The 26,659-nt window shown below is 47.5% G+C and overlaps 2 protein-coding genes across 2 annotated transcripts; one reads left to right on the plus strand and one right to left on the minus strand.

Annotated features, from left to right (window-relative positions):
* Nucleotides 1–4,575: 4,575 nt before the first annotated feature.
* On the minus strand, nt 4,576–5,645 carry PSMB11 (proteasome subunit beta 11). The gene has a single exon (XM_007537715.2). It carries the CDS (start codon nt 5,643–5,645, stop codon nt 4,776–4,778), a length of 870 nt encoding a protein of 289 aa, XP_007537777.1. The 3' UTR covers nt 4,576–4,775.
* An 11,417-nt stretch (nt 5,646–17,062) lies between these two features.
* PSMB5 (proteasome 20S subunit beta 5) lies at nt 17,063–24,792 on the plus strand. Its single transcript, XM_007536678.3, has 3 exons — nt 17,063–17,288; nt 18,079–18,385; nt 24,294–24,792. The coding sequence occupies exons 1-3, from the start codon at nt 17,091–17,093 to the stop codon at nt 24,578–24,580; spliced, it is 792 nt and encodes a 263-aa protein (XP_007536740.1). The 5' UTR covers nt 17,063–17,090; the 3' UTR covers nt 24,581–24,792.
* The last annotated feature ends 1,867 nt before the right edge of the window (nt 24,793–26,659 follow it).

Here is a 26,659-nt window from a genome sequence, read left to right on the forward strand (position 1 = left end):
ACAGCAATAACAATAAACAACAAGGGCAACAAAAAGGAAAAAATAGCCTCCAGGAGCAGTGGATTTGTAGTATAGGCACCAAGCCCCAGGAAGGCAAAAAAAAAATTTTAAAAAGGAAAAAGAATGTGGGTGGAGCCAGTGGAATAGTTTACTTGGAAAATACACTGCTTTGCCATGTGCATGACCTAGGTTCAAACCCAGCTCCCATTGAATTTAAGGAAGACAGGGGCCAGGTGGTGGTGCACCTAGGTAAGTGCACACATTACAGTGCACAAGAACTCAGGTTCAAGCCCCTGGTCCCCACCTGTAGGGGGGTGTGTGGGGCTCTGGGTAAGCTTGATAGAGCTTAGGGAGAACCTCCCCCATCCTTGGATGGAGGTCTGAGAAGATACCCTCTTGTGAGTCTCTCTCAACCGAGGTGAGCAAAGGGGAAAAACCATCTCTCAGACTAAGTTCTTCCCTTGACTCTCAAGCACACAGAAACCTCAAACCGCAGGCCACATGGCCGCCTACTTTAAGATTCATTTACTCAAAGTTCACACATTCCACCTCACCTTTTGATCACAAAGGAAGAGCACATCCTGTCACACACTCCTAACACCCGACAAGTGAGAAGCCCCCAAGACCTTATTTCCTGTAGCCCTTTTGATGTCTTTAAAGCCTTGTTCTTCCTTCTCTATCTCACCCCATTCTTCTCTCAAATGCCTTTGGATAATTAAATGCCTGCATCAGGAGACTAATTGTATTGATCTTTATGTATCGACTCTTGTCATACCAGCCCCCTGCCAGAGGGGCATGCTGACTTTTAAGAAACCTGTGAATTCTGACATATGTGAAAACTGTTCTTTGTCTAGCCTTCTATATCAACCCAAACCCTCCCCCCCCCCCCAATAAACAAGTGTGTTCGCACCAGAATCCTCCCCGGTGTCTTTACTTGGTTTTCGTCCCTTGAGTGAGCGAGAAAGAACCGGTCGGTTGCCTTTCTTCTGGAGATCACCCCGCCAGAAAGCCAACAGGGGAAGCTTCACAAATGGTGAAGCAGGGCTACAGGTGTCTCTCTGTCTCTTTCCCTCTCTACTTCCTCTTCCCCTCTCAGTTTCTCTCTGTCTCTATCCAATAATAAATAAATGATAAAGGCAGTTTCAGTCCTGTGATCTCTCTTTTTTTTTTTAAAGATTTTACTTATGAGAAACATAGGAGAGAGAAAGAACCAGACATCACTCTGGCACATGTGCTGCCAGGGATTGAACGCAAGACCTCATGCTTGAGAGTCCAAAGCTTTATCGCTGTGCCACCTCCCGGACCTCTCTCTCTTTTTTAAAGGTGCTGTTTGTTTGTTTGTTTGTTTTTACTTGAGCACTGCACAGCTCTGGCTTATGGTGGTGCAGGGGATTGAATTTGGGACTTTGGAGCCTCAGGCTAGAGAGTCTATTTGCATAACCATTATGCTATCTATCCCCACCCTCTTTTTTAAAATTAAAATATATATAATTTTTTATTATCTTTCTTTATTGGAGACAGCCAGAAATCAAGAGGGAAGGGGGAGATAGGGAGAGAGAGACAGACAGACAGAGAGACACCTGCAGAACTGCTTCACCACTCGCAAAGCTTTCCCCCTGCAGGTGGGGACCAGTAATTTTTTTTTTTATTTATTTTTTAACCAGAGCACTGGTCAGCTCTGGCTTATGGTGGTGCGGGGAAATTGAAACTGGGATTTTGGAGCCTCAGGCATTAGAGTCTCTGCATAACCATTATGCTATCTACCCTCTGCCCTAGTTAAAAAAAAAAAAAATTTAAAGGACAGCCAGAAATCAAGAGGGAAGGGGGTCATAGAAAGGGAGAGAGACACCTGCAGCACTGTTTCACCACTCGCAAAGCTTTCCCCCTGCAGCTAGGGACCAGGGGCTCGAACCCACATCCTTGCGCATTGTAATATTGTAATACAGGTGTTCAACCAAGCGCGCCACCACCCGGCCCTGTAAAATATTTTTTAAAGTATTTTATTTTTTTATTTTTGAGAAAGATGCAGAGAGAGAAAGACACAGAGAGAAACACCAGAGCAGTGCTCAGCTCCGGCCTGTGGTGGTGCGGGGACTGAACCTGGGACTGCGGAGCCTCAGGCATGAGAGTCTCTTTGCATAACAATTACATAATCTACCCCCTCCCAATTTTTAAAAATATTATTATCTTTATTTACTTACTGGATAGAGACAGACAGAAATCCAGAGGGACAGGGGTGACAGGGAGAGAGAGACAGACACCTGCAACACTGCTTCACCACTTGAAAAGCTTTCCCCCTGCAAGTGGGAGCTGGGAGCTTGAACCTGGGTCCTTATGCATTGTAGCATGTACATTCAACCAGATGTGCCACCACCTGGCCCCTCTCTTTCTCCATATGCATAAACTGAATGACTAGGTGGTGGGGTCATGGGCAACACAAGCTGGGATCAGATGCTATTGCTCCACTTGGTGTCTGGTATCAGTTGCAAAATGAGTGGTCTGGGCTTCCAGGACATGACACAGCTTGAGTCTTACCCACCGTGCCCACCTCTAGTGCTCTCCCATGCATGCTTTTCCTCTCTCTAGAGCACAGAGCAGAGAGAGGACAACAAGATGGCTGGTGGGCGACTAGCCTCCCTCAAGGTGTCCTCTCTGAGCCAGAGAAGGGCCCACCTAGCACCAGTACTCAGGCCTCCCAGCTCCACGTAAGGCACCTGGAGACACAACTGGGAGTTAAGAGAGGGCCTTGGGGTCCTATTCTCTCACTTCAAGTGCAGGGAAGCAGCTTCAGTGAGGAAGCCCTTCCAAACCTTCCATGCCGGCTGGGCTAGGAGGAGAAGAAAGAGGGTCCCCTTTTGCTCTGCAGGCGGTTGGAACTGGCTTTCTGACTGCCTGTACAAGGGCTGGGAGGAGACCTTCAAGAGGGAGGCGGCAGAGCCGCTATTTTGTCCACTGGAATCCGTGGGAGTGGTCTAAGAGAACAAAGATTTAGCACCCCTTCTGGCCTGGGTCCTGGTCTGTTGTTGACCAAGGTCCTGAAGCTGTCAGTCTGTCCCTCTTGAGGTCTAACAGGGGACGGGTTGGGGAGAGGGTGGACAGTTCCCACTCCCTTAGGAAGCTCCAGGAAGGAGAGGCTGGAAAGAAGGTGAAAGGAAGAACATAGCAGGAGGAGGAGAAAGAGGAGTCAGCAGGCACAGGCTCTGAAGATCAGAGTGGGGGGCAGGTGGTGGAACACCTGGTTGAGTGAACGTGTTATAATGTGAAAGGACCCAGGTTCAAACCCCCAATCCCCACCTGCAGAAGGAAAAGTTTGCAAGTGGTAAAGTAATGCTGCAGGTGTCTCTCTGTCTCTCTCCCTCTCTACCACCCCCCTTCCCTCTTGTTTTTTGGCTGTCTCTACTCAATAAATGAATATGATAAAAAATAAATACTCTCACATTGATGAAGAAGAAGGAGGAGGAGGAGGAGGAGGAGGAGAAGTAGAAGAAGAAGAAGGAAAAGGAGGAAGAGGAGGAGGAGGGGGAGGAGGAGGAGAACAGAGTGCAGGTGGGCTGTGCCAAAGACTCAGGCAGTCCAAACCGGGTGACTCTGTGTGGGGGCAGCTTCTCTGGGCTCCCAGCTCCAGGGCTCAGATCCTCAGACCACCAGGCAGGAGCTGGAACCAGTGACTCTCTCCCCAATGTCATTCCCAGATACCTGTAGGACTCTGCCAATGGGACAAAGGAAATGGGAAAGAGGAGATGGGAGAGGGCAGAGAGGCAGGGCAGGAACAGGTAGTGAGGAGCACACCTCTGAGTGCAGTGGGAGGCCTGGACCCTAACCTCATCCTGGCCACTCACTCATGCTGAGCCACACAGCCCTGGGAACCTCTCTCTCTGCTATAAATGAAGAGACTTTTTAAAAGAGATGTGGGGGCCTCACTTATGCATGATACCACCACTCCAAGGTCAATAGTTTTTGAAAGATTTTATTCACTTTGCAAGTGGTGAAGCAGTGCTGCAGGTGTCTCTCTGTCCCTCCCCCTCTCTATCACCCTCTTAATTTCTGGCTGTCTCTATCCAATAAATAAAGATAATAAAAATATTTTTTAAAAAGATTTTATTCATTTGTTTACTAGAGAGGTGGAGGAGGGAGGGCAGAAGGGAAAAGGGAAGAGAAAGAGAGAGAAAATTAGACATCACTCTCTAGTACATGCACTGCCAGAGATCAAACTCAGGACCTCATACTTGAGAGGCCAGCATTTTATTCAATGTGCCACCTCCCAGACTGCCCAGGCCAACATTTTTATTATTTCAGAGAGAGAAGAGACAGGGTAAGACCAGATAGCAATACTCTACCATCCAAGGAATTTCTCCCCAATGCCACTGAGTTCCCATGTGGTAAGGTGGGGAGATAATTCGTCCCGTAGATAGCTTTAAAGAGAGACCTCTCTCCCAGTTCTTCTCATGAGCACTGCCATTGGTAAAAGAATAAGCATTACTCCAGTGGGGTGCAAGGGTGGGAGAGAAGGAGAAATGGATGGAGGCCATCACCACCCAAGGCAGGAGTCCCTCCCAGCCTGGACCCACTGGGGTGCTGTCCTGAAACAGGAGGACTGAGAACTGGCTGTGAGTGTTTGCAGAGAGAGCTTTCTGGCTGGGTCTCCAGGGACTGCAGGCACAGGTTAGAGCAAGCTGCCAAGAAGCATCAAGGGCTGGAGGCAGGAAGTGAATGGACCTGGCAGCCCCAGAGGCTGGGCCAGGTGCCAGGAGCTCCCTGGGCTTAGATGCCACTTCTCACAGGGCTTCAGTCTCTGCACAGAACTCCAGGGGATACCTGGAGGCTCTGGATCCAGACTGGGATGCAGGCCTGGCCAAGCTGACCAGCTCTCCCTCCTCTTCCTCTTCCACGGACTCCTCCTGCTCCCGCAGCTCCTGGTACACCACCCAGGCGTCGTGGCGGGACACGTACTCCCAGCCGGTCTCCCGCACGTGGAAGAGGTCCACGGAGCCCCCTGAGTAGGCGTCCCGGTGGGTGGCATGGGCCACGGCGCGGCAGGCCAGCTCATAGGCCTCTGGGGTACTCATGTCATAGCGGTAGCCACGGTCCAGCACCCCGTAGGCATAGGGGGACCCCGAGCCCACCGAGAAGATGTTGCCCTGCAGGCGGGTGCCGTCGCTGTACACGTAGAAGAGGGCGGGCCCCGAGCGGTCCCAGCCACACAGAGCAGTGGCCACGCACAGGTCCAGGCCCCGGTAGCGGGCCAGCAGGCCGGACAGCAGCCGCGCCGCCCCGGCCACGCTGGGCAGCTGGCCCTCCCTCAGCGCCCGCAGCCGCAGCTCGCGCCGCAGCACCCGGTACCAGGTGGTGCAGTCGGCCGACGTGCCCGACGTGGTGCCCAGCAGGTGGCTGTGCACCGGGATGACCTTGCGGGACGCGGGGCAGGCCACATAGCTGCCGCAGGAGGAGCGGGTGTCGGCCGCCGCGATGACCCCGTGCTGGAAGCGGAAGGCCAGGGTGGTGGTGCCATGGGCCAGGCTGGGGCCGTGGGCCCGCAGGAAGGTTGGGGGGTCCCAGCCACTGGGCACGGCCCAGCAGCCAGCCTGCGGCAGCTGAGGACACAAACCCTCCGGAGCCTGCCACCTGCACACGTCCTGCAGAGCCATCTGGGGCTGAATGAAGATGGGGAGCAGCCCAGCAGGGGGTTGGGGACTGGAGGGTGAGGGGGGGGGGGGACGCTGCGGATAAGCTGGGTTGCCGCCAGGGCTGCAGGAGGAAGCTATCATCTCTGGCTTCCAGTCCCCCACGCCCTGAATCTGCTACCCGTGACAGCTTGAGCGTCCCCCTGCGAGTCTCCTGTCTGTCATCCCCACCTGGGGTGTGCTTGGGGCTGCAGAGGACAGAAGAGAGGGTGGAGGTGCAGGGATGCCTGCCTTTCCTGTACAGACAGATGCCCCTCTGTCCTGGACCTGAGAGAGTCCTCTGAGAAGGAAGGAGAGCCAGGCTGCTGCTGTGCATCTGCAGTGCACAAGGTTGCAGGTTCAAGCCTCTGGTCCCCATCTGCAGGGGAAAAGCTTTATGAGGGGTGGTGCAGTACTGCAGGTGTCTCTCTGTCTCTCTCCCTCTCTGCCTCACCCTCGCCTCTCAATTCTTCTGTCTCTACCCAATAATAAAGAAAGACATTAAGAAAAACATTAATCTCCCCAATAAAGAAAAAAGAAAGGGAAAAAAAGAAAAGGAAGAAATAAAACAGACATGGGGGAAACTGTGGTACATGTCATGTTCCTGAAGTCTCGAGAAGCTAGCGGGTCTTGCTAAGATCCAACCAGTCCTCTGTGTGAAAAGTCAAGTGGGTCTCTTACAGAGATATGATTATCTCCTGTTTCTATGGACCATATGAGCCTCTCTGTACAGATGGAGTGCCAAGTCCTTAGTCAGGCTATTTGCAAGTCAGATCACAGCTGAATGGCCTCCTCAATTTTTTTTTTTTTTTTTTTAAACAGAGCACTGCTCAGCGAGGGATTGAACCTGGGACTTTGGAGCTTAAGGCATGAGAGTCTGTGTGCATAACCATTATGCTATCTACCTCCAGAACCTCATGTTTGCCAGTTCAGTGCTTTATCCACTGCCCCACCTCCAGGACCATATTTTATTTTATTCGCCTCCAGAGTTATTGCTGGGGCTCAGTGCCTACACTACACACCCACAGCTCCTGGAGGCTATTTTTTCCATTTTGTTGCTGTTGTTGTTGCTGCAGCTGCTGGTGGATAGGACAGAGAGAAATGGAGAGAGGAGGGGAAGACAGAGAGGGGGAGAGAAAGATAGACACCTGCAGACCTGCTTCACCACTTGTAAAGCACCCCCCCCTCCCCGGCGTGGGGAGCCAGGGGCTCGAACCAGGACCCTTACACTGGTCCTTGTGCTTCAAGCTTTCTCTGTACAGAGGGGAAAAAACAGCCTGGAGCAGTGAACCTGTGGATGTCCAAGTCTCAGCTCTGCAAATAAAAATCAATTTAGTCTCTTATCAGCTTTTATACAATATAATATTGTTATAGTCACCATGCTACAAATTCTATTTCCAGAATGTGATCCTTTTTTGTGTGGGAATTTTTATCCTTTGACCAATAAATATCTCCTTATTTCCCTGAGCCCCTAGTCAGCCCTTGGCAACCACCATTCATTCCACTCTCTGTTTCTAATAATTTTTTTAGACTCACCATATATGTATGATCATACAATATTTGTCCCTCTGTGCCTGTTTTATTTCACTTAGCAGAATGTCCTCCAGATTTTTCTATGTTGCTACAAGTGGTAGGACTTATTTATTTTAAAAAATATTTATTTATTCCCTTTTGTTGCCCTGTTTTATTGTTGTTATTGTTATTGTTGTCATTGTTGTTGGATAGGACAGAGAGAAATGGAGAGAGGAGGGAAAGACAGAGAGGGGGAGAGAAAGATAGACACCTACAGACCTGCTTCACCGCCTGTGAAGCGACTCCCCTGCAGGTGGGGAGCCGGGGGGATCAAACTGGGATCCTTCCTCTAGTCGTCACATTTTGTGCTACCTGCGCTTAACCCGCTGCACTACCGCCCGACTCCCACTTGTTTATTTTTTTATGGCTGAGCAACATTCCATTACATAGATATACCGTGGTGTGTGTTTGTGTGTGTGTGTGTATGTGTGTGTGGTGTGTGTATGTGTATGTGTGTGTTTGTATGTGTATGTGTGTGTATTTGTGTCTGTATGTGTGTATGTGTATGTGTGTATTTGTGTGTATGTGTGTATATGTGTATATTTATATGTGTGTGTGTTTGTGTATGTGTATGTGTGTTTGTGCATGTATGTATGTGTATATGTATGTGTGTATATGTCTGCGTATGTGTGTGGTGTGTGTATGTGTGTGGTGTGTGTATATGTGTGTATGTGTATGTGTGTATATGTATGTGTGTGTTTGTGTGTATATGTGTGTATGTATGTGTGGTGTGTGTATGTGTGTGTGTGGTGTGTATGTGTGTGTGGTGTGTGTGTGTGTATATGTGTATGTGTGTGTACGTGTGTATGTGTATGTGTGTATTTGTGTATATATATGTGTGTGTGTGTATGTTGTGTCCATTCACCCGTCAATGGAAATTTAGGCTGTTTTCAAGTCTTGGTTTCATGGATAATGCTACAGTAAATATCTACAAGATATTGATTTCATTTCCTTCAGATAAATACCTAGATGTGCCCTATTGGATACAATAGTCTTTTTTTTTTTTTTTTTTGCCACCTGGATTGTTACTGGGCCATGGTACCTACACAACTCCTGGTGGCCTTCCCCCCTCTTTTTTTTTTTTTTTTTTTTGATAGAGAGTGAGAAGCAGGGAGGAAGAAGGAGAAACACCGAAGCACTGCTCCACTTCTTTTTTTTTTCCCCCTTTTGTTGCCCTTGTTGTAGCTTCGTTGTGGTTATTATTATTGCCCTTGTTGACGCAATTCGTTGTTGGATAGGACAGAGAGAAATGGAGAGAGGAGGGGAAAACAGAGAAGGGGAGAGAAAGATAGACACATGCAGACCTGCTTCACCGCCTGTGAAGTGACTCCCCTGCAGGTGGGGAGCCGGGGGCTCAAACCGGGATCCTTACGCCGGTCCCTGCGCTTTGCGCCACATGCGCTTAACCCACTGCACCACTGCCAGAACCCCCACTTTTTTTTAAATTAATTTATTTATAAAATGGAAACACTGACAAGACCATAGGATAAGAGGGGTACAATTCCCACCACCAGAGCTCCCTCCATATCCCGTCCCATCCCGATAGCTTTCCTATTCTTTCACCCCTGGGAGTATGGATCCAGGGTCATTATGGGGTGCAGAAGGTGGAAGGTCTGGCTTCCCCGCTGAACACAGGCGTTCACAGGTCAATCCCTACTCCCAGCCTGTCACTCTCTTTCCCTAGTGGGGCAGGGCTCTGGGGAAGTGGGGCTCCAGGACATATTGGTGGAGTCGTCTGTCCAGGGAAGTCTGGTTGGCATCATGGTAGCATCTGGTGGCTGAAAAAGAGTTAACACATAAAGCCAAACAAACTGTTGATTAATCATGAACCTAAAGGCTGGAATATTGCAGATGAAGATTGGGAGGGGGTCTTCGTTTTAGAAATAGCTAGTAGGTCTCTTTTAGATATATTCCAAAGGACCCATGACTTTGTTGTTTTTTTTAAAATATTTTTTCTTTTTAATTTTTTTAATATTTATTTTATTTATTTCGCTTTTAGTTGCCCTTGTTTTTTATCGTTGTTGTAGTTACTATTATTGATATTGTTGTTAGGACAGAGAGAAATTGAGAGAGGAGGGGAAGACAGAGAGCGGGAGAGAAAGATAGACACCTGCAGACCTGTGAAGAGCTTCACAGCCTGTGAAGAGACTCCCCTGCAGGTGGGGAGCCGGGGGCTCGAACTGGGATCCTTCCACCAGTCTTGCGCTTCTCACCACTTGCACTTAACCTGCTGTGCTACCACCCGACTACCGACTTTATTAGTTTTTTCCTGAGCCTGACATCTGATATGCAGGTGGACCCAGGTTATTGTCTGGGAAGATGATGTCATGGTTGGAAAAAGGGCTAGAAAGCTGGATCAGGGAAGAGAGTAGCTCCCAAATATGAGAAAAGTGTCTAAATATTGTTGACTGTAAAACTGCTCCACTTCTAAGAAACTTCTCCCCTGGAGGCACTCACACATGGTAGTCCATGGTTCAAACTTGGTTCCTTGCACATGGTGATGTAGACACTCTACCAGACCTCGTTATTTTTTATTCTTTTGAGCAACATATTTCTTAGCTGTGCCCTATGGTGGTACCAGCCTGCGAACTTGAAGCCTAATGCATGAAGTTCTATTTGTAAACCACTGTTGTCTCTCTTTCCCCACCCCCCCCTTTTTTAAAGATTTATTTATTTGGGGCAGGGATAAATACATAAAAGGCTCCGGTAAAAAAAAAAAACAGGGAGTCGGGCAGTAGCACAGCGGGTTAAGCTCACGTGGCGCCAAGCGTAAGGATCTGTGTAAGGATCTGGGTTCGAAACCCCGGCTCCCCACTTACAGGTGAGTTCTTTCTCTCCCCCTCTCTGTCTTTCCCTCCTCTCTCCATTTCTCTCTGTCCTATCTCACAACGATGACATCAATAACAACAACAATAATAACTACAACAACAATAAAAATACAACAAGGGGGTCAGGCGGTGGCACAGTGGGTTAAGCGCACGTGGCGCAAAGCACAAGGACCTGCATAAGGATCCCAGTTCGAGCCCCCGGTTCCCCTCCTGCAGGGACTCTCTTCACAGGCTGTGAAGCAGGTCTGCAGGTGTCTATCTTTTCTCCCCCTCTCTGTCTTCCCCTCCTCTCTCCATTTCTCTCTGTCCTATCCAACAACAAACAACATCAACAATAACAATAATAACCACAACAAGGCTACAACAAGGGCAACAAAGGGGGGAAAAATGGCGTCCAGGTGCAGTGGATTCATGGTGCAGGTACTGAGTCCCAGCAATAACCCTGGAGGCCAAAAAATATATATATATAAGGGCAACAAAAGGGAAAATTAAAAAAAAAAGCACCAAGGAGAGAGAAAACTGGAGCATCACTCTGGCACATGTGGGAGTTCAATACTTTATCCACTGAGTCACCTTCAGGCTTGTACCTGTTTTAATTTTTATAAATATTTTTATTATTTTATTTATTTATTGGATAGAGAGAGCCTGAAGTTGAAGGGGAAGGGGAAGGTAGAGAGAAAGAGACACCTATAGGACTGTTTTACCACTTGCAAACCTTTCCTCCTGCAGGTGGAGACCAGGGGCTCAAACCCAAACCCTTATAGCCTTATAGCCTGTGCACTCAGCCAGGCGCACAACACGGCCTGCTTTAATCTTTTTTAGTATTTATTTAAGGCTGGTGAAATAACTCCCTTGGATAGTGTAACAACCCAGGCTTGAGTCTGACCCTACAATTTTGAAGAAAGTTTCAGTGCTATGGTCTTGGTCTTTCTCTCTCTCTTCTCTCATTTTCTTTCTCTTTAAAATGAATAGATAAGTAAATCTTGTAAAATGCTTTTATTTATTTTACCCCAGAATCACTCAACTTTAGCTTATGGTAGTGTGGGGTATTGAACTTGTTTTTTTTTTTTTTTTTAAGCCTCATAAACGTTTTTATGTGTAGCCATTATACTGTCTTCTCTATTCTGTATTTATTTATTCATTCATTCATTCATTTATTTTACTTGCCACCAGTTTATTGCTGGGGCTTGGTACCTGCACAGAGTCTACTGCTCCTGTTGACCATTTTGTTTTGTTTTGTTTCCTTTTAAAAAAAAAATTTTTTTTTTTTTACTATCTTATTTATTGGATAGAGACAGCCAGAAATCAAGAGAAAAGGGGGGGAGGGTTAGAGAGGAAGAGAGATAGAGTGACACTTACAGCATTGCTTCACCACTCGTGAAGCTTTCTCCCTGCAAGTGGGGACTGGGGACTCAAACCTGGATCCTTGCGCATTGTAACATATGCGCTCAACCAGGTGTGCCACTACCTAGCCCCTCCTCTCTCTCTATTTATATATATTCCTTTTTGTTGTCCTTATTGTTTTATTGTTGTAGTTATTATTGTTGTTGTTATTGATGTCGTCGTTGTTGCATAGGACAGAGAGAAATGGAGAGAGATGGGGAAGACAGAGGGGGAGAGAAAGACACCTGTGTTGGTATGCATGAGACCCCTTCTGTCTCATTGGTTTAATACCCCCTCCTTAACACTGTATTCTATTTACATAACCACTACAGGGCATTGGTTCAATCCACACTGGTTCATGATATGTTTTTGCTCCGCCCCCTCTCCTTGTCTCACACTGATTTTCACCAGTCACTTTTCTCTCCACCCTCTCTGCGTCGCATCCTGTTCCCACCCTACTGGGCTAGTATATTTATAAGGACAAGATTGTTGTTTGTAGTTGTTAGTTTAGCTTAGCTTGGTATAGATTGCGCTGCGTCCTGCATGAATAAAGAGATACTGCGTACAACCCAGCCATGAGTCCCGGGTCGTCTGTTACCCGCCCGTGAAGCCAGCCGGGCGAAAACAACACACCTGCAGACCTGCTTCACCCTGCAAGTGGGGAGCCAGGGACTCTAACCGGGATCCTTAAGCTGGTCCTTGCGCTTTGTGCCACCTGCGCTTAACCCACTGCGCTACCGCCTGACTCCCTTTTTGTTTTTTAATATGATAGGACAAAGAAATTGAGAGGGGACAGGGAGATAGGGAGAGAGAAAGAGTAACACATGTAGTTCTTCTGCCCTGAAGGTGGGAAGGGAGTGGGTGGGTCAGTTGGGGGCTTGAACTTGTGAATGTGTGTGCTTCACTCCTATCCTGTTAATGACAGAAGGAAAACCCGATAGGTTGGGAACAAATAATGGAAGGTCTTGAATACTGTTTCATTTCACTTCATTATTTTACCAGGGCACTGCTCAGCTCTAGTTTATGGTATTGTGGGGGATTAAATTTGGGATTTAGAGAAATCTCAGGCATGAAGGTCTCTTTGCATAACCATTATGCTATCTCCTCAGCCACTGAATGCCATTCTGAGGAACTGAACTTCACAGAATTTAAAGTAGTAATAGCATTTAAAGAAGACCAATCTGATGCTGTGCAGAGGGAATTAGATGCTGGCATGCAGGTTGCAACCAGAAAACCAGTCTGGAGAATATATCGCTAATGTAAGAGTAAAGATATAAAAAAATAAATGGTCTCATGCCTGAGGCTCTGAAGTCCCAGGTTCAGTCCCCTGCAATACCATAAGCCAGAGCTGAGCAGTGCTCTGGTTTATAAAATAAAATATAAATAAATAAACAAATGATGGTACCAGCTGTAATGTAAAAGAATGTGAGGGGCCGGTGGTGGTGCACATGTTACAGTGCTCAAAGACCTGGGTTCAAGCCCCTTGCTCCCACCTACAACAGAGAAGCTCCATGAGTGATGAAATGGTACTACAGGTGTCTCTCTCCCTCTTTATCTCCCACTTCCCTCTCAGTGTCTCTTTGTATCTATTCTAAATAAATAAATAAATAAAAATTGAATCGTTTATATTTATTTATTTTCCCTAGTTGTTTTTTATTGTTGTTGTAGTTATTATTGTTGTTGTTAGATAGGACAGAGAGAAATGAAGAGAAGAAGGGAAGACAAAAAAGGAGACAGAAAGACACCTGCAGACCTGCTTCACCACCTGTGAAACAACTCCCCTGCAGGTGGGGAGCCGGGGGCTCGAACTGGGATCCTTACTCTGGTCCTTGTGCTTTGCGCCCGCTGCGCTACCACCCGACTCTCAATAAATAATTTTTTAAATGTAAAAAATAATGTGAAGGCAGGGTAGATAGCATAATGGTTATGCAAAGAGACTCTCATGCTTGAGGCTCCGAAGTCACTAGTTCAGTTCCTTGCACCACCATAAACCAGAGCTGAGCAGTGCTCTGGTAATAAAGTGGGGTGGGGTGGGGTGGGGTGGGGTGGGGTGGGGTAGGGCGGGGTGGGGTGGGGCGGGGTGGAGCGGAATAGAATAGAATAGAATAGAATAGAATAGAATAGAATAGAATAGAATAGAATAGAATAGAATAGAATAGGAAGTGAGAAGCCTAGTGGAAGAATTGAGAAAGCCTTTGGTCCTTGTGCTTTGTAAATTACAGCCTGGTAATTTACTGGCTGCAGAGAAAAGGAAGGGGGAGTTGTCAAAGATTTGCCAGGATTCCAGGTCTCTGTGACTAAAAGAACATTATTGTCATTTTATTATTATTTTTAAATATTTATTTATTTATTCCATTTTGTTTGCCCTTGTTTTATTGTTGTTGTAGTTATTACTGTTCTTGTTATTGATGACATTGTTGGATAGGACAGAGAGAAATGGAGAGAGGAGGGGAAGACAGTGAGGGGGAGAGAAAGATAGACACCTGCAGACCTGCTTCACCGCCTGTGAAGTGACTCCCCTGCAGGTGGGAAGCCGGGGGCTCAAACCAGGATCCTTATGCTGGTCCTTGCTTTTTGCGCCACCTGCGCTTAACCCACTATGCTGCCGCCCGACTTCCCTTATTTTATTTTAAAATATGATTTTATTTAAGGGTGGGTAGTGGCACACCTGGTTGAGTGCATATGTTGCAAAGCGTAAGGACCCCGGTTCAAGCCCCCAGTCCCCACCTGCAGGGGGAGAGCTTTGTGAGCGGTGAAGCAGGATTGCTGGTGTCTCTCTGTCTTCCTTCCTATCACCCCTTCCCTCTCAATTTCTGGCTGTCTCTATCTGATAAATAAATAAAGGTAAATTAAAAAATATGTCTTTATTTATATTAGTTAAATCTTTTTAAAAATACTTATTTATTCCCTTTTGTTGTCCTTGTTGTTTTATTGCTGTAGTTATTATTGATGTCGTTGTTGGATAGGACAGAGAGAAATGGAGAGAGGAGGGGAAGACAGAGAGGGGGAGAGAAAGATAGACACCTGCAGACCTGCTTCACCGCCTGTGAAGCGACTCCCCTGCAGGTGGGGAGCCGGGGCCTCAAACTAGGATCCTTACTCTGGTCCTTGTGCTTTGTGCCACGAGCTTAACCTGCTGCGCTACTACCCGTCTCCCATTATTATTATTTTTTACCAGAGTACTGCTCAGCTGTGGCTTATGGTGGTGCTAGGATTGAACAAAGAATCTCAGGGACTCAAGCACAAATGTCTGCTTTGTCAACTGCTGTACTATCTCCCCAGCTGTTGAGTTCTTTCATACGTTATTTGACAAGCATGTATTAAGTGCACAGTGGGTACTGAGATGAATAGTAGAGAAATGCCTGTCTTTAAAGGCTCACAACCTCGTTGGAGACAAATGTACACTTCTAACCAAGTAACATGTCTCAATTCTGGCTAAATAGTGTAAAGGTTATGCTGAATGACTTTCATGCCTGAAGCAGCAAAGGTTCCATATTCAAATCCCAGAACCACCAGAAGCCAGAGTTTAGCAGTGCTCTGGGGAGGGAAAAAAAATAAAAGTCTAAATTCCTTAAGAGGGGTACACCTGCTACTAGTGGTGAGGTAACCTGAGTGAGTCCAGGACAGGCTGCATTGCAGAGAGACTGCAAAAATAATACAAGCACAATCAACAGAGGCACTCTGCATTTTCCACATCATCCAAGTGTGAGACAGAGGTAAAGATCTTCTGCTTCATTACATCCTGTCGGTTGGGCTTGGAAAAGGGTTGCTAAATTACAGCATTAAAAATACAACACATGCAGAATTTGCTAGGAAGGAGGAGGGGCTGAGTGGGACATCAGAGGAAAGTGGAATTCAGATGCTGATGGATAGCACTGTTGGATCCTGCGAGGAAAGCCAGACACTGACTTCATAGAACCATAAAACAGAAGGCAGTGTTTCATACATTTGCCCACTTCTTTGCTTGTTATGGTTCCCCAAAGGGTTGAAAAATGAAGGTGAGTGGAGAGAGAGAGAGAGAGGAAGACAATGAAATATATAGCACATCCCTGAATAAAGAGCTTGTCTTAGCAAGTGAAGTTAGAGGACTTCTTGATACAGCTTTATAGAACCTTAACTCTCACCCATGCTCCCACATGGGAAATTAATGTTAACTGGGGAGTTAAAGTTAAGAATCAAATTAGTGGATTAACCGGATCCTTTTAGAAAGATGACAGAGGACCTAGTGGGGGTTGTATTGTTATATGGAAAACTGGGAAATGTTATGCATGTACAAACTATTGTATTTACTGTTGAATGGAAAACATTAATTCCCCAATAAAGAAAAAACAAAAACAGAAACAAACAAACAAACAAAAAAATAACTGGGTCCTTTGCTTTTCCTCCTATATTTTTCTCTCTGCCTTTTGGGTAATATATTACTTATTAGCATTTCAGTTTTTGTTTTTGTTTGCCTCCAGGGGTATCTCTGGGGCTGGGTGCCTGCACTATATGAGTCCACTGCTCCCTGTGGCCATTGTTTCTTTCTTTTTTTTTTTTTTATAGGACAATGAGAAATTGAGAGAGGGAAGGGGAGGGAGAGAGGGAGAGAGAAGGATAGACACCTATAGCCCTGTTTCACCGCTTGTGGTGGAGGGGGGAGGCCTCGAACCCGGGCCTTTACGCGGGTCCCTGCGCTTCGTATTGTGCGCTTAACCAGTCGCGCCACCGCCCAACCCCCCACTTATTAACAAGTCCGCTAGCGTATGCGAGTAAAGAAAATATTGAATCTTTTTTTAATACTTTATTTTTTTTAACACTTTATTTTTACTTTATTTTTTCACTTTTAGTGAAAGAGGGATACAGAGAGAAAGATACAGAGAGAGCGACCAGCTGCTCAGCTCTGGTTTATGGCGGAACTGGGGACTGAACCTGGGACTCTGGAACCTCAGGCTTGATAGTCTTTTGCATAACCATTATGCTGTCTCCCCAGTCCAAGAAAATATTGAATCTTCAAAATTGGTTACTGTGAGTGAACGTAGGCAGTGGAGCAATTAATGGTATCAAACCAAACATACATACAGCATTTCTGGTGCGCTTTATACTGCAAACGGCAGTGCTTACACTAATTTCATAAGGAAATGGCCTCTGTTATTTACCCCGGTATTTATTAGACACAATGGCAACCTTCATCGCGTTAATTGGGCGGTGAAGCACTGGCGGCGGAACGCGAGGCTCGCGGGGCGGGAAGGACATCGAGCCGCTCAAAGTTCAAGCAGCCACGCCCATTTCAAGGAGGGCCTCACTGCCCTCACGCATCATGGACGCTTCCCATGGCTTCCATGAATTTGCAGTTTGTCTAATGCTGTACTATTTGCATTACCAAAGTCAAGATGGCAGTCACATCCTTTTAAGTGTAACAGAGTGATGTCATTAACTGCCCCAGGACCCCGTGCCCGGGTGAAAATGTCCCCGATCTCTGACTCGTAAGGGCAGCGGGGCGGGGCGGGGCGGGGCGGGGCGGGGCGGACGGGAAGAGGCCTGCTGCCAGGAGTTAAGATGGCTCTCGCAGTAGGTTTGATAGGAAGTGAAGCCGTGCCGGCAAGGCGTTGCCCGGCCACTCTTGATTAAGCATTCCCGCCAGTCATTCCTTTTGCCCTTACTAGTCATGGCGCTGGCCAGTGTGTTGGAGAGGCCGCTCCCGGTGAACCGGAGCGGGTTTTTCGGACTCGGGGGTCGTGCGGATCTGCTGGACCTGGGCCCGGGGAGTCCCAATGATGGGCTGAGTCTGGCTGCGCCTGGCTGGGGTGTCCCAGATGAGCCAAGAATCGAAATGCTTCACGGAACCACCACCCTGGCCTTCAAGGTGCGGACCCCGCGGCCGCGCTGGGTCCTGCGCGCCGGCGCCCCACGGGGTGTCCCAGCCGGACCGGCGCCCGCGGGGGCGGCGCTGCCTCCACGCCACGGGGGCCTCGGTGCTGCTCTGGCCGCGGCTGGCGGTGGGGGGTTTGCAGCTGGTGGAATCCAGCAAGGAAGGCCGGACACTCACCTTCGGGGTGGGGGCTAAGTGGGAGAAGGAGCCCAAGTCACTTGGGGTGTTAACTTCTTTTGAAACTTAGTTTTTATTACTGATTTGATACTGATTTACAGCATTACACGAGAACAGGGGTACGGCGGCGCGCAGTTTCCAGCAGAGGCCTGGATCCCCAGTCCCTCCATTGTAAACCTGGGGTGTTTCCTGGGCGACCCAGGAAAGGGGCGAAGGGAGCTGGAGCAAACAGCGGCGGGAAGCTTGTTGTAACTGACAATTCGCCCGAGGCTTTGAGAACTGAGCGCAGCCGACATGCTGTGGCCTGAGGGGGAAGGAGGCCGGGTGGAGAGAGCACTGAACTTACCTACCCGCCCGACAGCCGGGCTTCCTGGCCCCGTTTGCAATAACCAGGTCCATGACTTGTTGGAGCTTATCTATAGGGACGCAGGTTGTACCCATGGCAGGCGTGATAAGAAGCTCCAATGACATTAATGTGTGTGGGGGGGGAGTATAAAACTGCAGAGAAATAGCCGGTTCTGGCTTCGTGTTTTGGTGAAAGAAATATTTCAGAGCTGTATCTGTGGTCTTACGTGCCCTGCCCTGCTCTGTCTTGCCGCATCTGCAGTTTCGCCATGGAGTCATTGTCGCCGCAGACTCGAGGGCCACAGCCGGCGCCTACATCGCCTCCCAGACGGTGAAGAAGGTGATCGAGATCAACCCCTACCTGCTAGGCACCATGGCCGGGGGTGCAGCCGACTGCAGCTTCTGGGAGCGGCTTCTGGCTCGGCAGTGTCGCATCTACGAGCTTCGCAACAAGGAGCGCATCTCGGTAGCCGCTGCCTCCAAACTGCTGGCCAACATGGTGTATCAGTATAAAGGCATGGGACTGTCCATGGGCACCATGATCTGTGGCTGGGATAAGAGAGGCCCTGGTGAGTTAACCGTGCGACTCTTGGACTCACACTACAGACAGGAAGGGGTTGGACAGACTTACAACAGCGCCTGTCGGTGCTGAGGATCAGCGAGAGCCTCAGCCCTTCCTGTGTCCGAGGAAGGCACATGGAGTAGGACAGGGCATGGAGTTAGAACAGCTGTGCCATCGACGACTGTTGTGACCCTTAGCAGATTGCTTTTTTTTTTTTTTCCAGCCTCTGTTTCATTATCCGTTTATTTATTTATTTGGATAGAGACAACCAGAAATTGAGAGGGAAAGGGATGATAGAGAGACACCTGCATCCTTGCTTCACCACTTGTGAAGCTTTCCCCCTGCAGGTGGGGGCCAGGGGGCTCGAACCCAGGTCCTTGGCGCACTGTAACGTGTGTGCTCAACCAAGTGCGCCACCACCTGGTTCCTCATTATCTATTTCATTGGTTAAATGAGGTAATCCATGTACAACCCAGTGTGTGTGTGTGTGTGTGTGTGTGTGTGTGTGTGTGTGGCACAAGTTGTTTTTCCTTAGATTCTCCCATAAAGTAAGATCTACAGGGATTCGGGTGGTGTGGCAACAGGTTAAGCGCAAGTGGCACAAAGTGCAAGGACAGGTGTAAGAATCTGGGTTCAGGGAGTTGGGCTGTAGCTCAGCGGGTTAAGCGCAGGTGGCACAAAGCACAAGGTCGGCATAAGGATCCCGGTTCGAGCCCCCGGCTCCCCACCTGCAGGGGAGTCACTTCACAAGCGGTGAAGTAGGTCTGCAGGTGTCTAACTTTCTCTCCCCGTCTCTATGATCCCCTTCTCTCTCCATTTCTCTGTCCTAACAATGATGATATCAATAATAATAACCACAACAGTAGAACAACAAGGGCAACAAAAAGGAATGAATAAATAGATAAATATTTTTTTAAAAAAAGATCTACAGACATGTGTTTGAGAATTAAATTAGGTAGTAGTCACCAAAACTCTAACACTACCTAATAGAAGTGTATGAACCACACAGATAATTTAATTTTTTCTAATGGGTATATTGAAAAGATCAAAAAGAGGGCGGGGGAGATAGCATAATGGTTATGCAAACAGAATCTCATTCCTGAGGCTCCAAAGTCGCCAGGTTCAATTTCCACCACCACCATAAGCCATAGCTGAGCAGTGTTTCTGCCTCTCTCTCTCTCCCCCTCGGCGTCTTTCTCAAAAATAAAATAAATAAAATGTTTAAAACAAAAAAGAAGAAACAGGAGAGGGCCTGGGAAGATAATTTAATGTGCCATGGGGACCAGGGACTCAAACCAGGTCTCATGTGGCAAAGCAGGTGCCTTCCCAGGTAAGCTCTGTGGGCTGAGAGGAAGACCGTTTTAAGAATTAGTAAAATGAGGGCCGGGTGGTAGCGCAGCGGGTTAAGTACACATGGTGGGAAGCGCAAGGACCTGGGTTGGGGTCCTGGTTTGAGCCCCTGGCTTCCCACCTGTAGAGGGGTCGCTTCACAAGCAGTGAAATAGGTCTGCAGGTGTCTATCTTTCTTTACCTTTTTTTATTTTTATTTATAAAAAGGAAACACTGACAAAAACCATAGGATAATAGGGTTACAACTCCACACAATTCCCACCACCAGAGCTCCGTATCCCATCCCTCCCCTGATAGTTCTCCTATTCTTTATCCCTCTGGGATTATGGACCCAGGATCGTTATGGGGTGCAGAAGGTGGAAGGTCTGGCTTCTGTAATTAATTGCTTCCCTGCTAAACATGAGCATTGGCAGGTCAATCGAAGATGTCTATATTTCTCTCCCCCTCTATGTCTTCCCCTCCTCTCTCCATTTCTCTCTGTCCTATCCAACAACAATGACAACAGTAATAACAAGGATAAACAAGGGCAACAAATAGCCTCCAGGAGCAGTGGATTTGTAGTGCAGGCACCAAGCCCCAGTGATAACCCTGGAGGCAAAAAAAAAAAAAAAAAACAACCTAGTAAAATACTGAAGGGCAGCTGGGGAAATAACTCAGGGTAGAGGACGGGACTTAAAGGCATAGAGTCCTGGGTTCAGGGCCAGGCAGGGACACACCTAGTGAAGCTCACACACTACAGTGCACAAGGATCCAGGTTCAAGCCCCTGGTCCCTACCTGCAGGGGGAAAGCTTCACAAATGGTGAAGCAGGGCTGCAGGTATCTCTGTCTTCCTTTATGTCTACCCCTCCCCTCTCAATTTCTCTGTCTCTGTCCAGTAATAAATAAAAGTATTTAAATAAAGTCCTGAGAATCGGGTGGTAGCGCAGCGGGTTAAGCGCAGGTGGCACAAAGCGCAAGGACCAGCATGAGGATCCCGGTTGGAGCTGCAGGGGAGTCACTTCACAGGCAGTGAAGCAGGTCTGCAGGTGTCTTATCTTTCTCTCCCCCTTCTCTGTCTTCCCCTCCTCTCTCCATTTCTCTCTGTTTTATCCAACAAAGATGACAACAATAATAACTATAACAGTAAAACAAGGGCAACAAAAGGGAATAAATAAATATTTAAAAAATAATAAAGTCTCAGGTTCTGTCCTGACAACTGCATATGTTGCAGCGAGCTCTAGTTTTCTCTCTCATCAATAAGCAATTTTTCTTTTTAGATTTATTTATTTATGAGAGAGAACCAGAGCATGTCTCTGGCATGTGTGATTATGGGAATCAAACTCTGGACCTCAGGTTCTCAGGCCCCCATCTACTGTGCCTCTTCCTAGGCTGCAAGTTCTTTGTTTTTTTTTTTCTTCCTTAAACAAAGCAGCCAGAGAGGTGACTGAGTAGGTAGATTGCAAGCTCTGCATGCCTGAGGCCAAGGTTGAATTGCCAGCACTGGGGTGGTGGTCTGGCCTCACTTTTTTTACCAGAGCACTGCTCAGTTCTGATTTATAGTGGTGTGGGGAGTTGAACCTGGGACTTGGGAGCCTCAGGCATGAGAGTCTGTTTGCATAACCATAACCATTATGCTATCTACCCCTACCCTCTGGCCTCACTTCCTATATCAAATTTTTAAAAAAAGATTAATAATAAGTAAGAAACTGATGGGGCCATCGCTATAACTCACCTGTTTTGTAATGCATGAGGCCCAGGCTCTAGCCCGCACTGCAGCGGTGAGGGGAGGCTTTGATGCTGTGGTGTCTCTTTGATTACCTCTCTTTCTTTCACAAGAAAAAGTGTGTTTGAAAAAAGTTGACCTAGAGTTGTGAAGCCCCTAGTGGCAACTAGATAAATGAAATAAAACCCTAAAGGAGTTTTGAGGAGGGGAAATTACTTCTGGTGAAAGGAATGGGGTAAGACTTCATACAGTAAGTCAGAGAAATCTGTTAGGATGAGATGGTTCCAGGAAAGCAAGGAAAGAGGCAGTGGGGCTGAGGAGGAGTGAGGTGAAGGTAGACATACTGTTAACAGACGCGAGGGCTGGCAAGATAGCATCATGGTTATGCAGATATATTCATATTCACCAGAAGCCAGAGCTACACAGTGCTCTGGTAGGATATTTTTAAAAATATTTGGGGGAGTCGGGCTGTAGCGCAGCGGGTTAAGCGCAGGTGGCGCAAAGCACAAGGACCGGCATTAAGGATCCCGGTTCAAACCCCGGCTCCCCACCTGCAGGGGAGTCGCTTCACAGGTGGTGAAGCAGGTCTGCAGGTGTCTATCTTTCTCTCCTCCTCTCTGTCTTCCCCTCCTCTCTCCATTTCTCTCTGTCCTATCCAACAACGACGACAACAACAATAATAACTACAACAATAAAACAACAAGGGCAACAAAAGGGAATAAATAAATAAAATAAATATTAAAAAAAAAAATTGGGGAGTCGGGTGGTAGTGCAGCAGGTTAAGAAGTGCAGGTGGCGCAAAGCACAAGGATCCCAGCTCAAGCCCCCGACGCCCCACCTGCAGGGGAGTCGCTTCACAAGTGGTGAAGCAGGTCTGCAGGTGTCTGTCTTTCTCTCCCCCTCTCTGTCTTCCCCTCCTCTCTCCATTTCTCTCTGTCCTATCCAACAATGACGACATCAATAATAGCAATAGCTACAACAATAAAACAACAATCACAACAAAAGGGAATAAATAAGTATTAAAAATATATACATATTTTTACATATTAAATAGATACAGAAATTGAGAGGGGAGAGAGATAGAGATATACCACTTGTGAAGCTTTCCCTACCTGTGGGAGGTGAGACCCCTGAGCTTGAACCTGAATCCTTGCACTGTAATGTGTGCACTTAACCAGGTACGCCACTGCCTGGCCCCAATCTTTATTGTCACCTACCCCAGAAAAAAAAATTGATAAAGAATGACTAAGCATCTTTTATTTTTTAAAAGATTTTATTTATTTATTTATTAATGTGAAAGATAGGAGGAGAGAAAAAAACAGACATCACTCTGGCACATGTGCTGCCGGGGATCGAACTCAGGACCTCATGCTTGAGAGTCCAGCACTTTATCCACTGCGCCACCTCCCGGACCACTTATTTTCATTTTTGCCATTGAAGCTTCAAGCCTGCACAGTTCCACCATTCCAGTGAACTCTTTTTTTTTTTTTTTTTTTCCCCAGACATTGAAAGATACCTCAGCACCACCCCACCGCCCCTTGTGTGGTGCTCCCATGTGATAACTGGGAATTTGAACTCAGGTCCTTGTGGATGATAAAACATGCATTCAACTGGGTGAGCTGTCTCCCAGCCCCCAAAATTATGGTTATTTAAAAAATTAAAGCTCTCTGAGGCCGCTTCATAAGCAGTGAAGCAGGGCTATCGGTGTCTATCTTTCTCTTCCCTCCTCTGTTGATTTCTCTCTGTCCTATCCAACAATAACAACGAGGGCGACAAAATGGGAAAAGTGGTTTTCAGGAGCAGTTGCGGAAGAAGCAAGTCTTCACCTGCACTAGTCCAGCCTTTAGGTCCATGATTGTTCAACAATTTGTTTGGCTTTGTATGTTACCTCTCCTCTCCTTTCACTAGTAAATACTGATCTCCCACTGTGCCTTGAAACCTACATCATCTTACTTTCTGGATATGCGGAGAGGACAGACAAGATAGCGTGCAGCATTGTGTTGTAGAGTCTGGTATCTTGCGATTATTATTATTGCTACTATTATATTAAATCGCCACCAGGGTTATCACTGGAGCTCTGGACTAGCACAATGAATCCACCACTCCTGGTGGCCATTTTTTCCCTTTTTTCTTTGATAAGACGGGCAGAAATTGAGAGGAGAGGGAGATTAGAAGATTGAGAAAAACACCTGCATCCCAGCTTTCTCACTTGTGAAGTTTCCCCCTTCAGGTGGGGTGTGGGGGCTTGAACCTGGATCCCTGTGCTTGGTAATGTGTGTGCCACCTCCCAGCCCCCTTGCTATTTACTTTGATTTATTGAGCTTTTTTTTTTTAAAAAAAGATTTTATTGAGAGTCCAAAGTTTTTATCACTGCACCACCTCCTGGACCACTTATCGAGCTTTTCTTTTAGTATTTCATTTCATTTCATTTCATTTCATCTTACTGAAAGAGATACAGAGAGAGACCAGAGCACTGCTCAGCTCAGACTTATGGTGGTACTGGGGCTTGAGCCTGGCATGAAATATCTTTATTTTTAAACAGAGCACTGCTCAGCTCTGGTTTATTGTCATGGGGGCCGGGGAGGGATTGAACCTGGGACTTTGGAGCCTCAGGCATGAGAGTCTCTTTGCATAACTACTATGCTATCTACCCCCCCCCAGTCTCTTTGCATAACTATTATGCCGTCTCCCCAGCTTAATATACTCTAAAGTAATCTTGTAGAAGCGTGTTCTCTTGCATTTCTCTTCCTCTCCTGTGAGTTTCAAGGCTACAGAACCATTCATTGCCTTGGGAGATGCATGGGATGTCCAGTGGGCTGGTCATTTCTGCCCTGCTACCCTCCCCTTCTCTCCCCCTTCCAGGCCTCTACTATGTGGACAGTGAAGGCAACCGGATCTCGGGAGCCACCTTCTCTGTCGGCTCCGGCTCTGTGTATGCTTATGGGGTCATGGATCGGGGCTATTCCTTTGACCTGGAGGTGAAAGACGCCTATGACCTGGCCCGTCGAGCTATCTACCAAGCCACCTACAGAGATGCCTATTCGGGAGGCTCTGTCAACCTCTACCACGTCCGGGAGGATGGCTGGATCCGTGTCTCCAGTGACAACGTAGCGGATCTGCATGACAAGTATGGTGAATCTGCCCACTGAAGGAGGACGGCTGTGGCAGCTTGTATTTCTTGGGGTGACTGGTGTTGCCATATGGGGACAGCACACCATCCTGTGGGGAGGGGTCCCTGGATGTAGTGATGATTTCTGTAAAGCTCTGTGCACTGACCTGTGTGTTTCCAGCTGATGAGCTGCTGTAGAGACGACTATTTGTTTGACTTTCTTGGCCGTAACCATTACACTACTCAACCTCAGCCTGTGTTGTGTCTTTTGTCCACACAGTCCCTCCTCCAATCACTTTACAGTCAAGCCAGCCAGGACAGTGGGAGGGAAGTGACTGTGATTACAGGAAACAGTGGCATGAAGACATCGTCTAGTGAATACATTAACGTCCCCACTCATGAGGCTAATAATACAGGAGACGAAGAAGGCAGGGAGGAGGGAGAGACATCCCGATGTTGTTTGCAAAGAAATGAAAAGTTGATGAGCTGGAAAGATGCGCTGGGCTGGACCAGGCAGAGCGTCTGAGGAAAAAGCTCTCACCCTGTGCTAGGGGCAGAGAGGCTGACGCGCCTTGCACAGCAGAGAGGTAAAGGAGTCCAGCTTGGCCCTTCGGTAGTCGTGGGAAGGCTTAGGCCCCAAGAAAGGAGAGGACAGAGAGGGGAGCATGACAGTCATAGTAATCCTTTGGGGCAGAAAGGGATGGCGGACCCACAGCCTGGGGAGAAAACAGCACAAAATGGTGCCTGGGTTTTGTGGGTGGGGAGAACAGAAGGGTGGCTGACTTCATGCCGGGTGCCAGAGGTGCCCAAGCTCTCACGGCAGCAGACAGCAAGTCTTCTGTTAGGTCATGGGTGTAGCTGCGAGGTGACCAGTAGTAAGGCTCAGGATTTCCATGTGTGAGATCCCCAGCACTGCATATGCCAGAGTAATGCTCTGGTTCTCTCTTGTAAATGAGCCAGGAAAGGAAGAAATGAAACAAGAATCTGACTTAAAAAAAAAAGACATAAATAGCAGCACGTAAATTTTTAGCACACATAGTATATATAGCACAAGGATCCCGGTTCCAGCCCCGGGCTCCCCACTTGCAGGAGGATCGCTTCAGAAGCGGTAAAGCTGGTGTAGTCTATCTTTCTCCACCTCTACCTTCTCCCCTCTCCATTTCTCTCTGTCCTATAAAAAGAAAACAAAAATTGGGGGCCTGGTGGTGGCACACCTGGTTGAGCGCACATGTTACAGTGCACAGGGAGCCAGGTTTGAGGCCCCAATTCCCACCCGCTCTGGGAGAGCTTCACAAGTGGTGAAACAGGGCTACAGGTGTCTCTGTCTTTTTCCCTCTCTATAACCCCTTTCCCCGTCAATTTCTGGCAGTGTAGTCAATAAAAGATTTTAAAAAAAAATTTTTTAATTTAAAAATTAGAAAAAATGGCCACAAGAGCAGTGGATTCTTAGCACGGCACCCAGCCCCTTCAATAACCCTGGAGGCAAGAAAACAGACAAGGGAGGGCCAGGAAGCAGCTCCCTATGTGCAGGCCTTACCTTCCATAAGGCCCTCCCTGGGTTCTGGCTGTGGCACCACATGGGAGCAACCTGCATGGTAGAGCAATACTGAGGTCAAAATAATAACATTGGGCCCAAAGGCTGCTCAGAGATGATGGGTGTGTGCTAGGCCCTGAGGTCATTCCTCCAGCCTCATAGCTTAGGTGGGTGGGTGGGTGGAGTGGGACACAGCTCACTCCACAGAACACTTTGCCTTATGGGCGGCAGACCTAGGTTCAAACCCCAGCACCAAACATGGCAGTTGTGTCACTTTTTCTCCCTTAACTACTCTGTCTCTCTCCCTCAGTGTGTGATATATATATAGCGGGGGTAGATAGCATAATAGTTACTCAGAGACTCTCATACCTGTGGTTCCAAATTCCCAAGGTTCAGTCCCCTGCACTACCAAAAACCAGAGAGCCAGAGCTGAGCAGTGCTCTGGTGTAAAAAAAAATACACACACACACACACACACACACACACACACACACGTATATATGGAAGTGCAAAGCAGAAAGAATAAGCAGCACTCTGGCATATGTAAAGCAGGAGATGGAACTCAGGATCTCTCTTTTTAAATTT

The sequence above is a fragment of the Erinaceus europaeus genome, chromosome 16, assembly GCF_950295315.1.
Source record: "Erinaceus europaeus chromosome 16, mEriEur2.1, whole genome shotgun sequence".
Lineage (NCBI taxonomy): Eukaryota > Metazoa > Chordata > Mammalia > Eulipotyphla > Erinaceidae > Erinaceus > Erinaceus europaeus.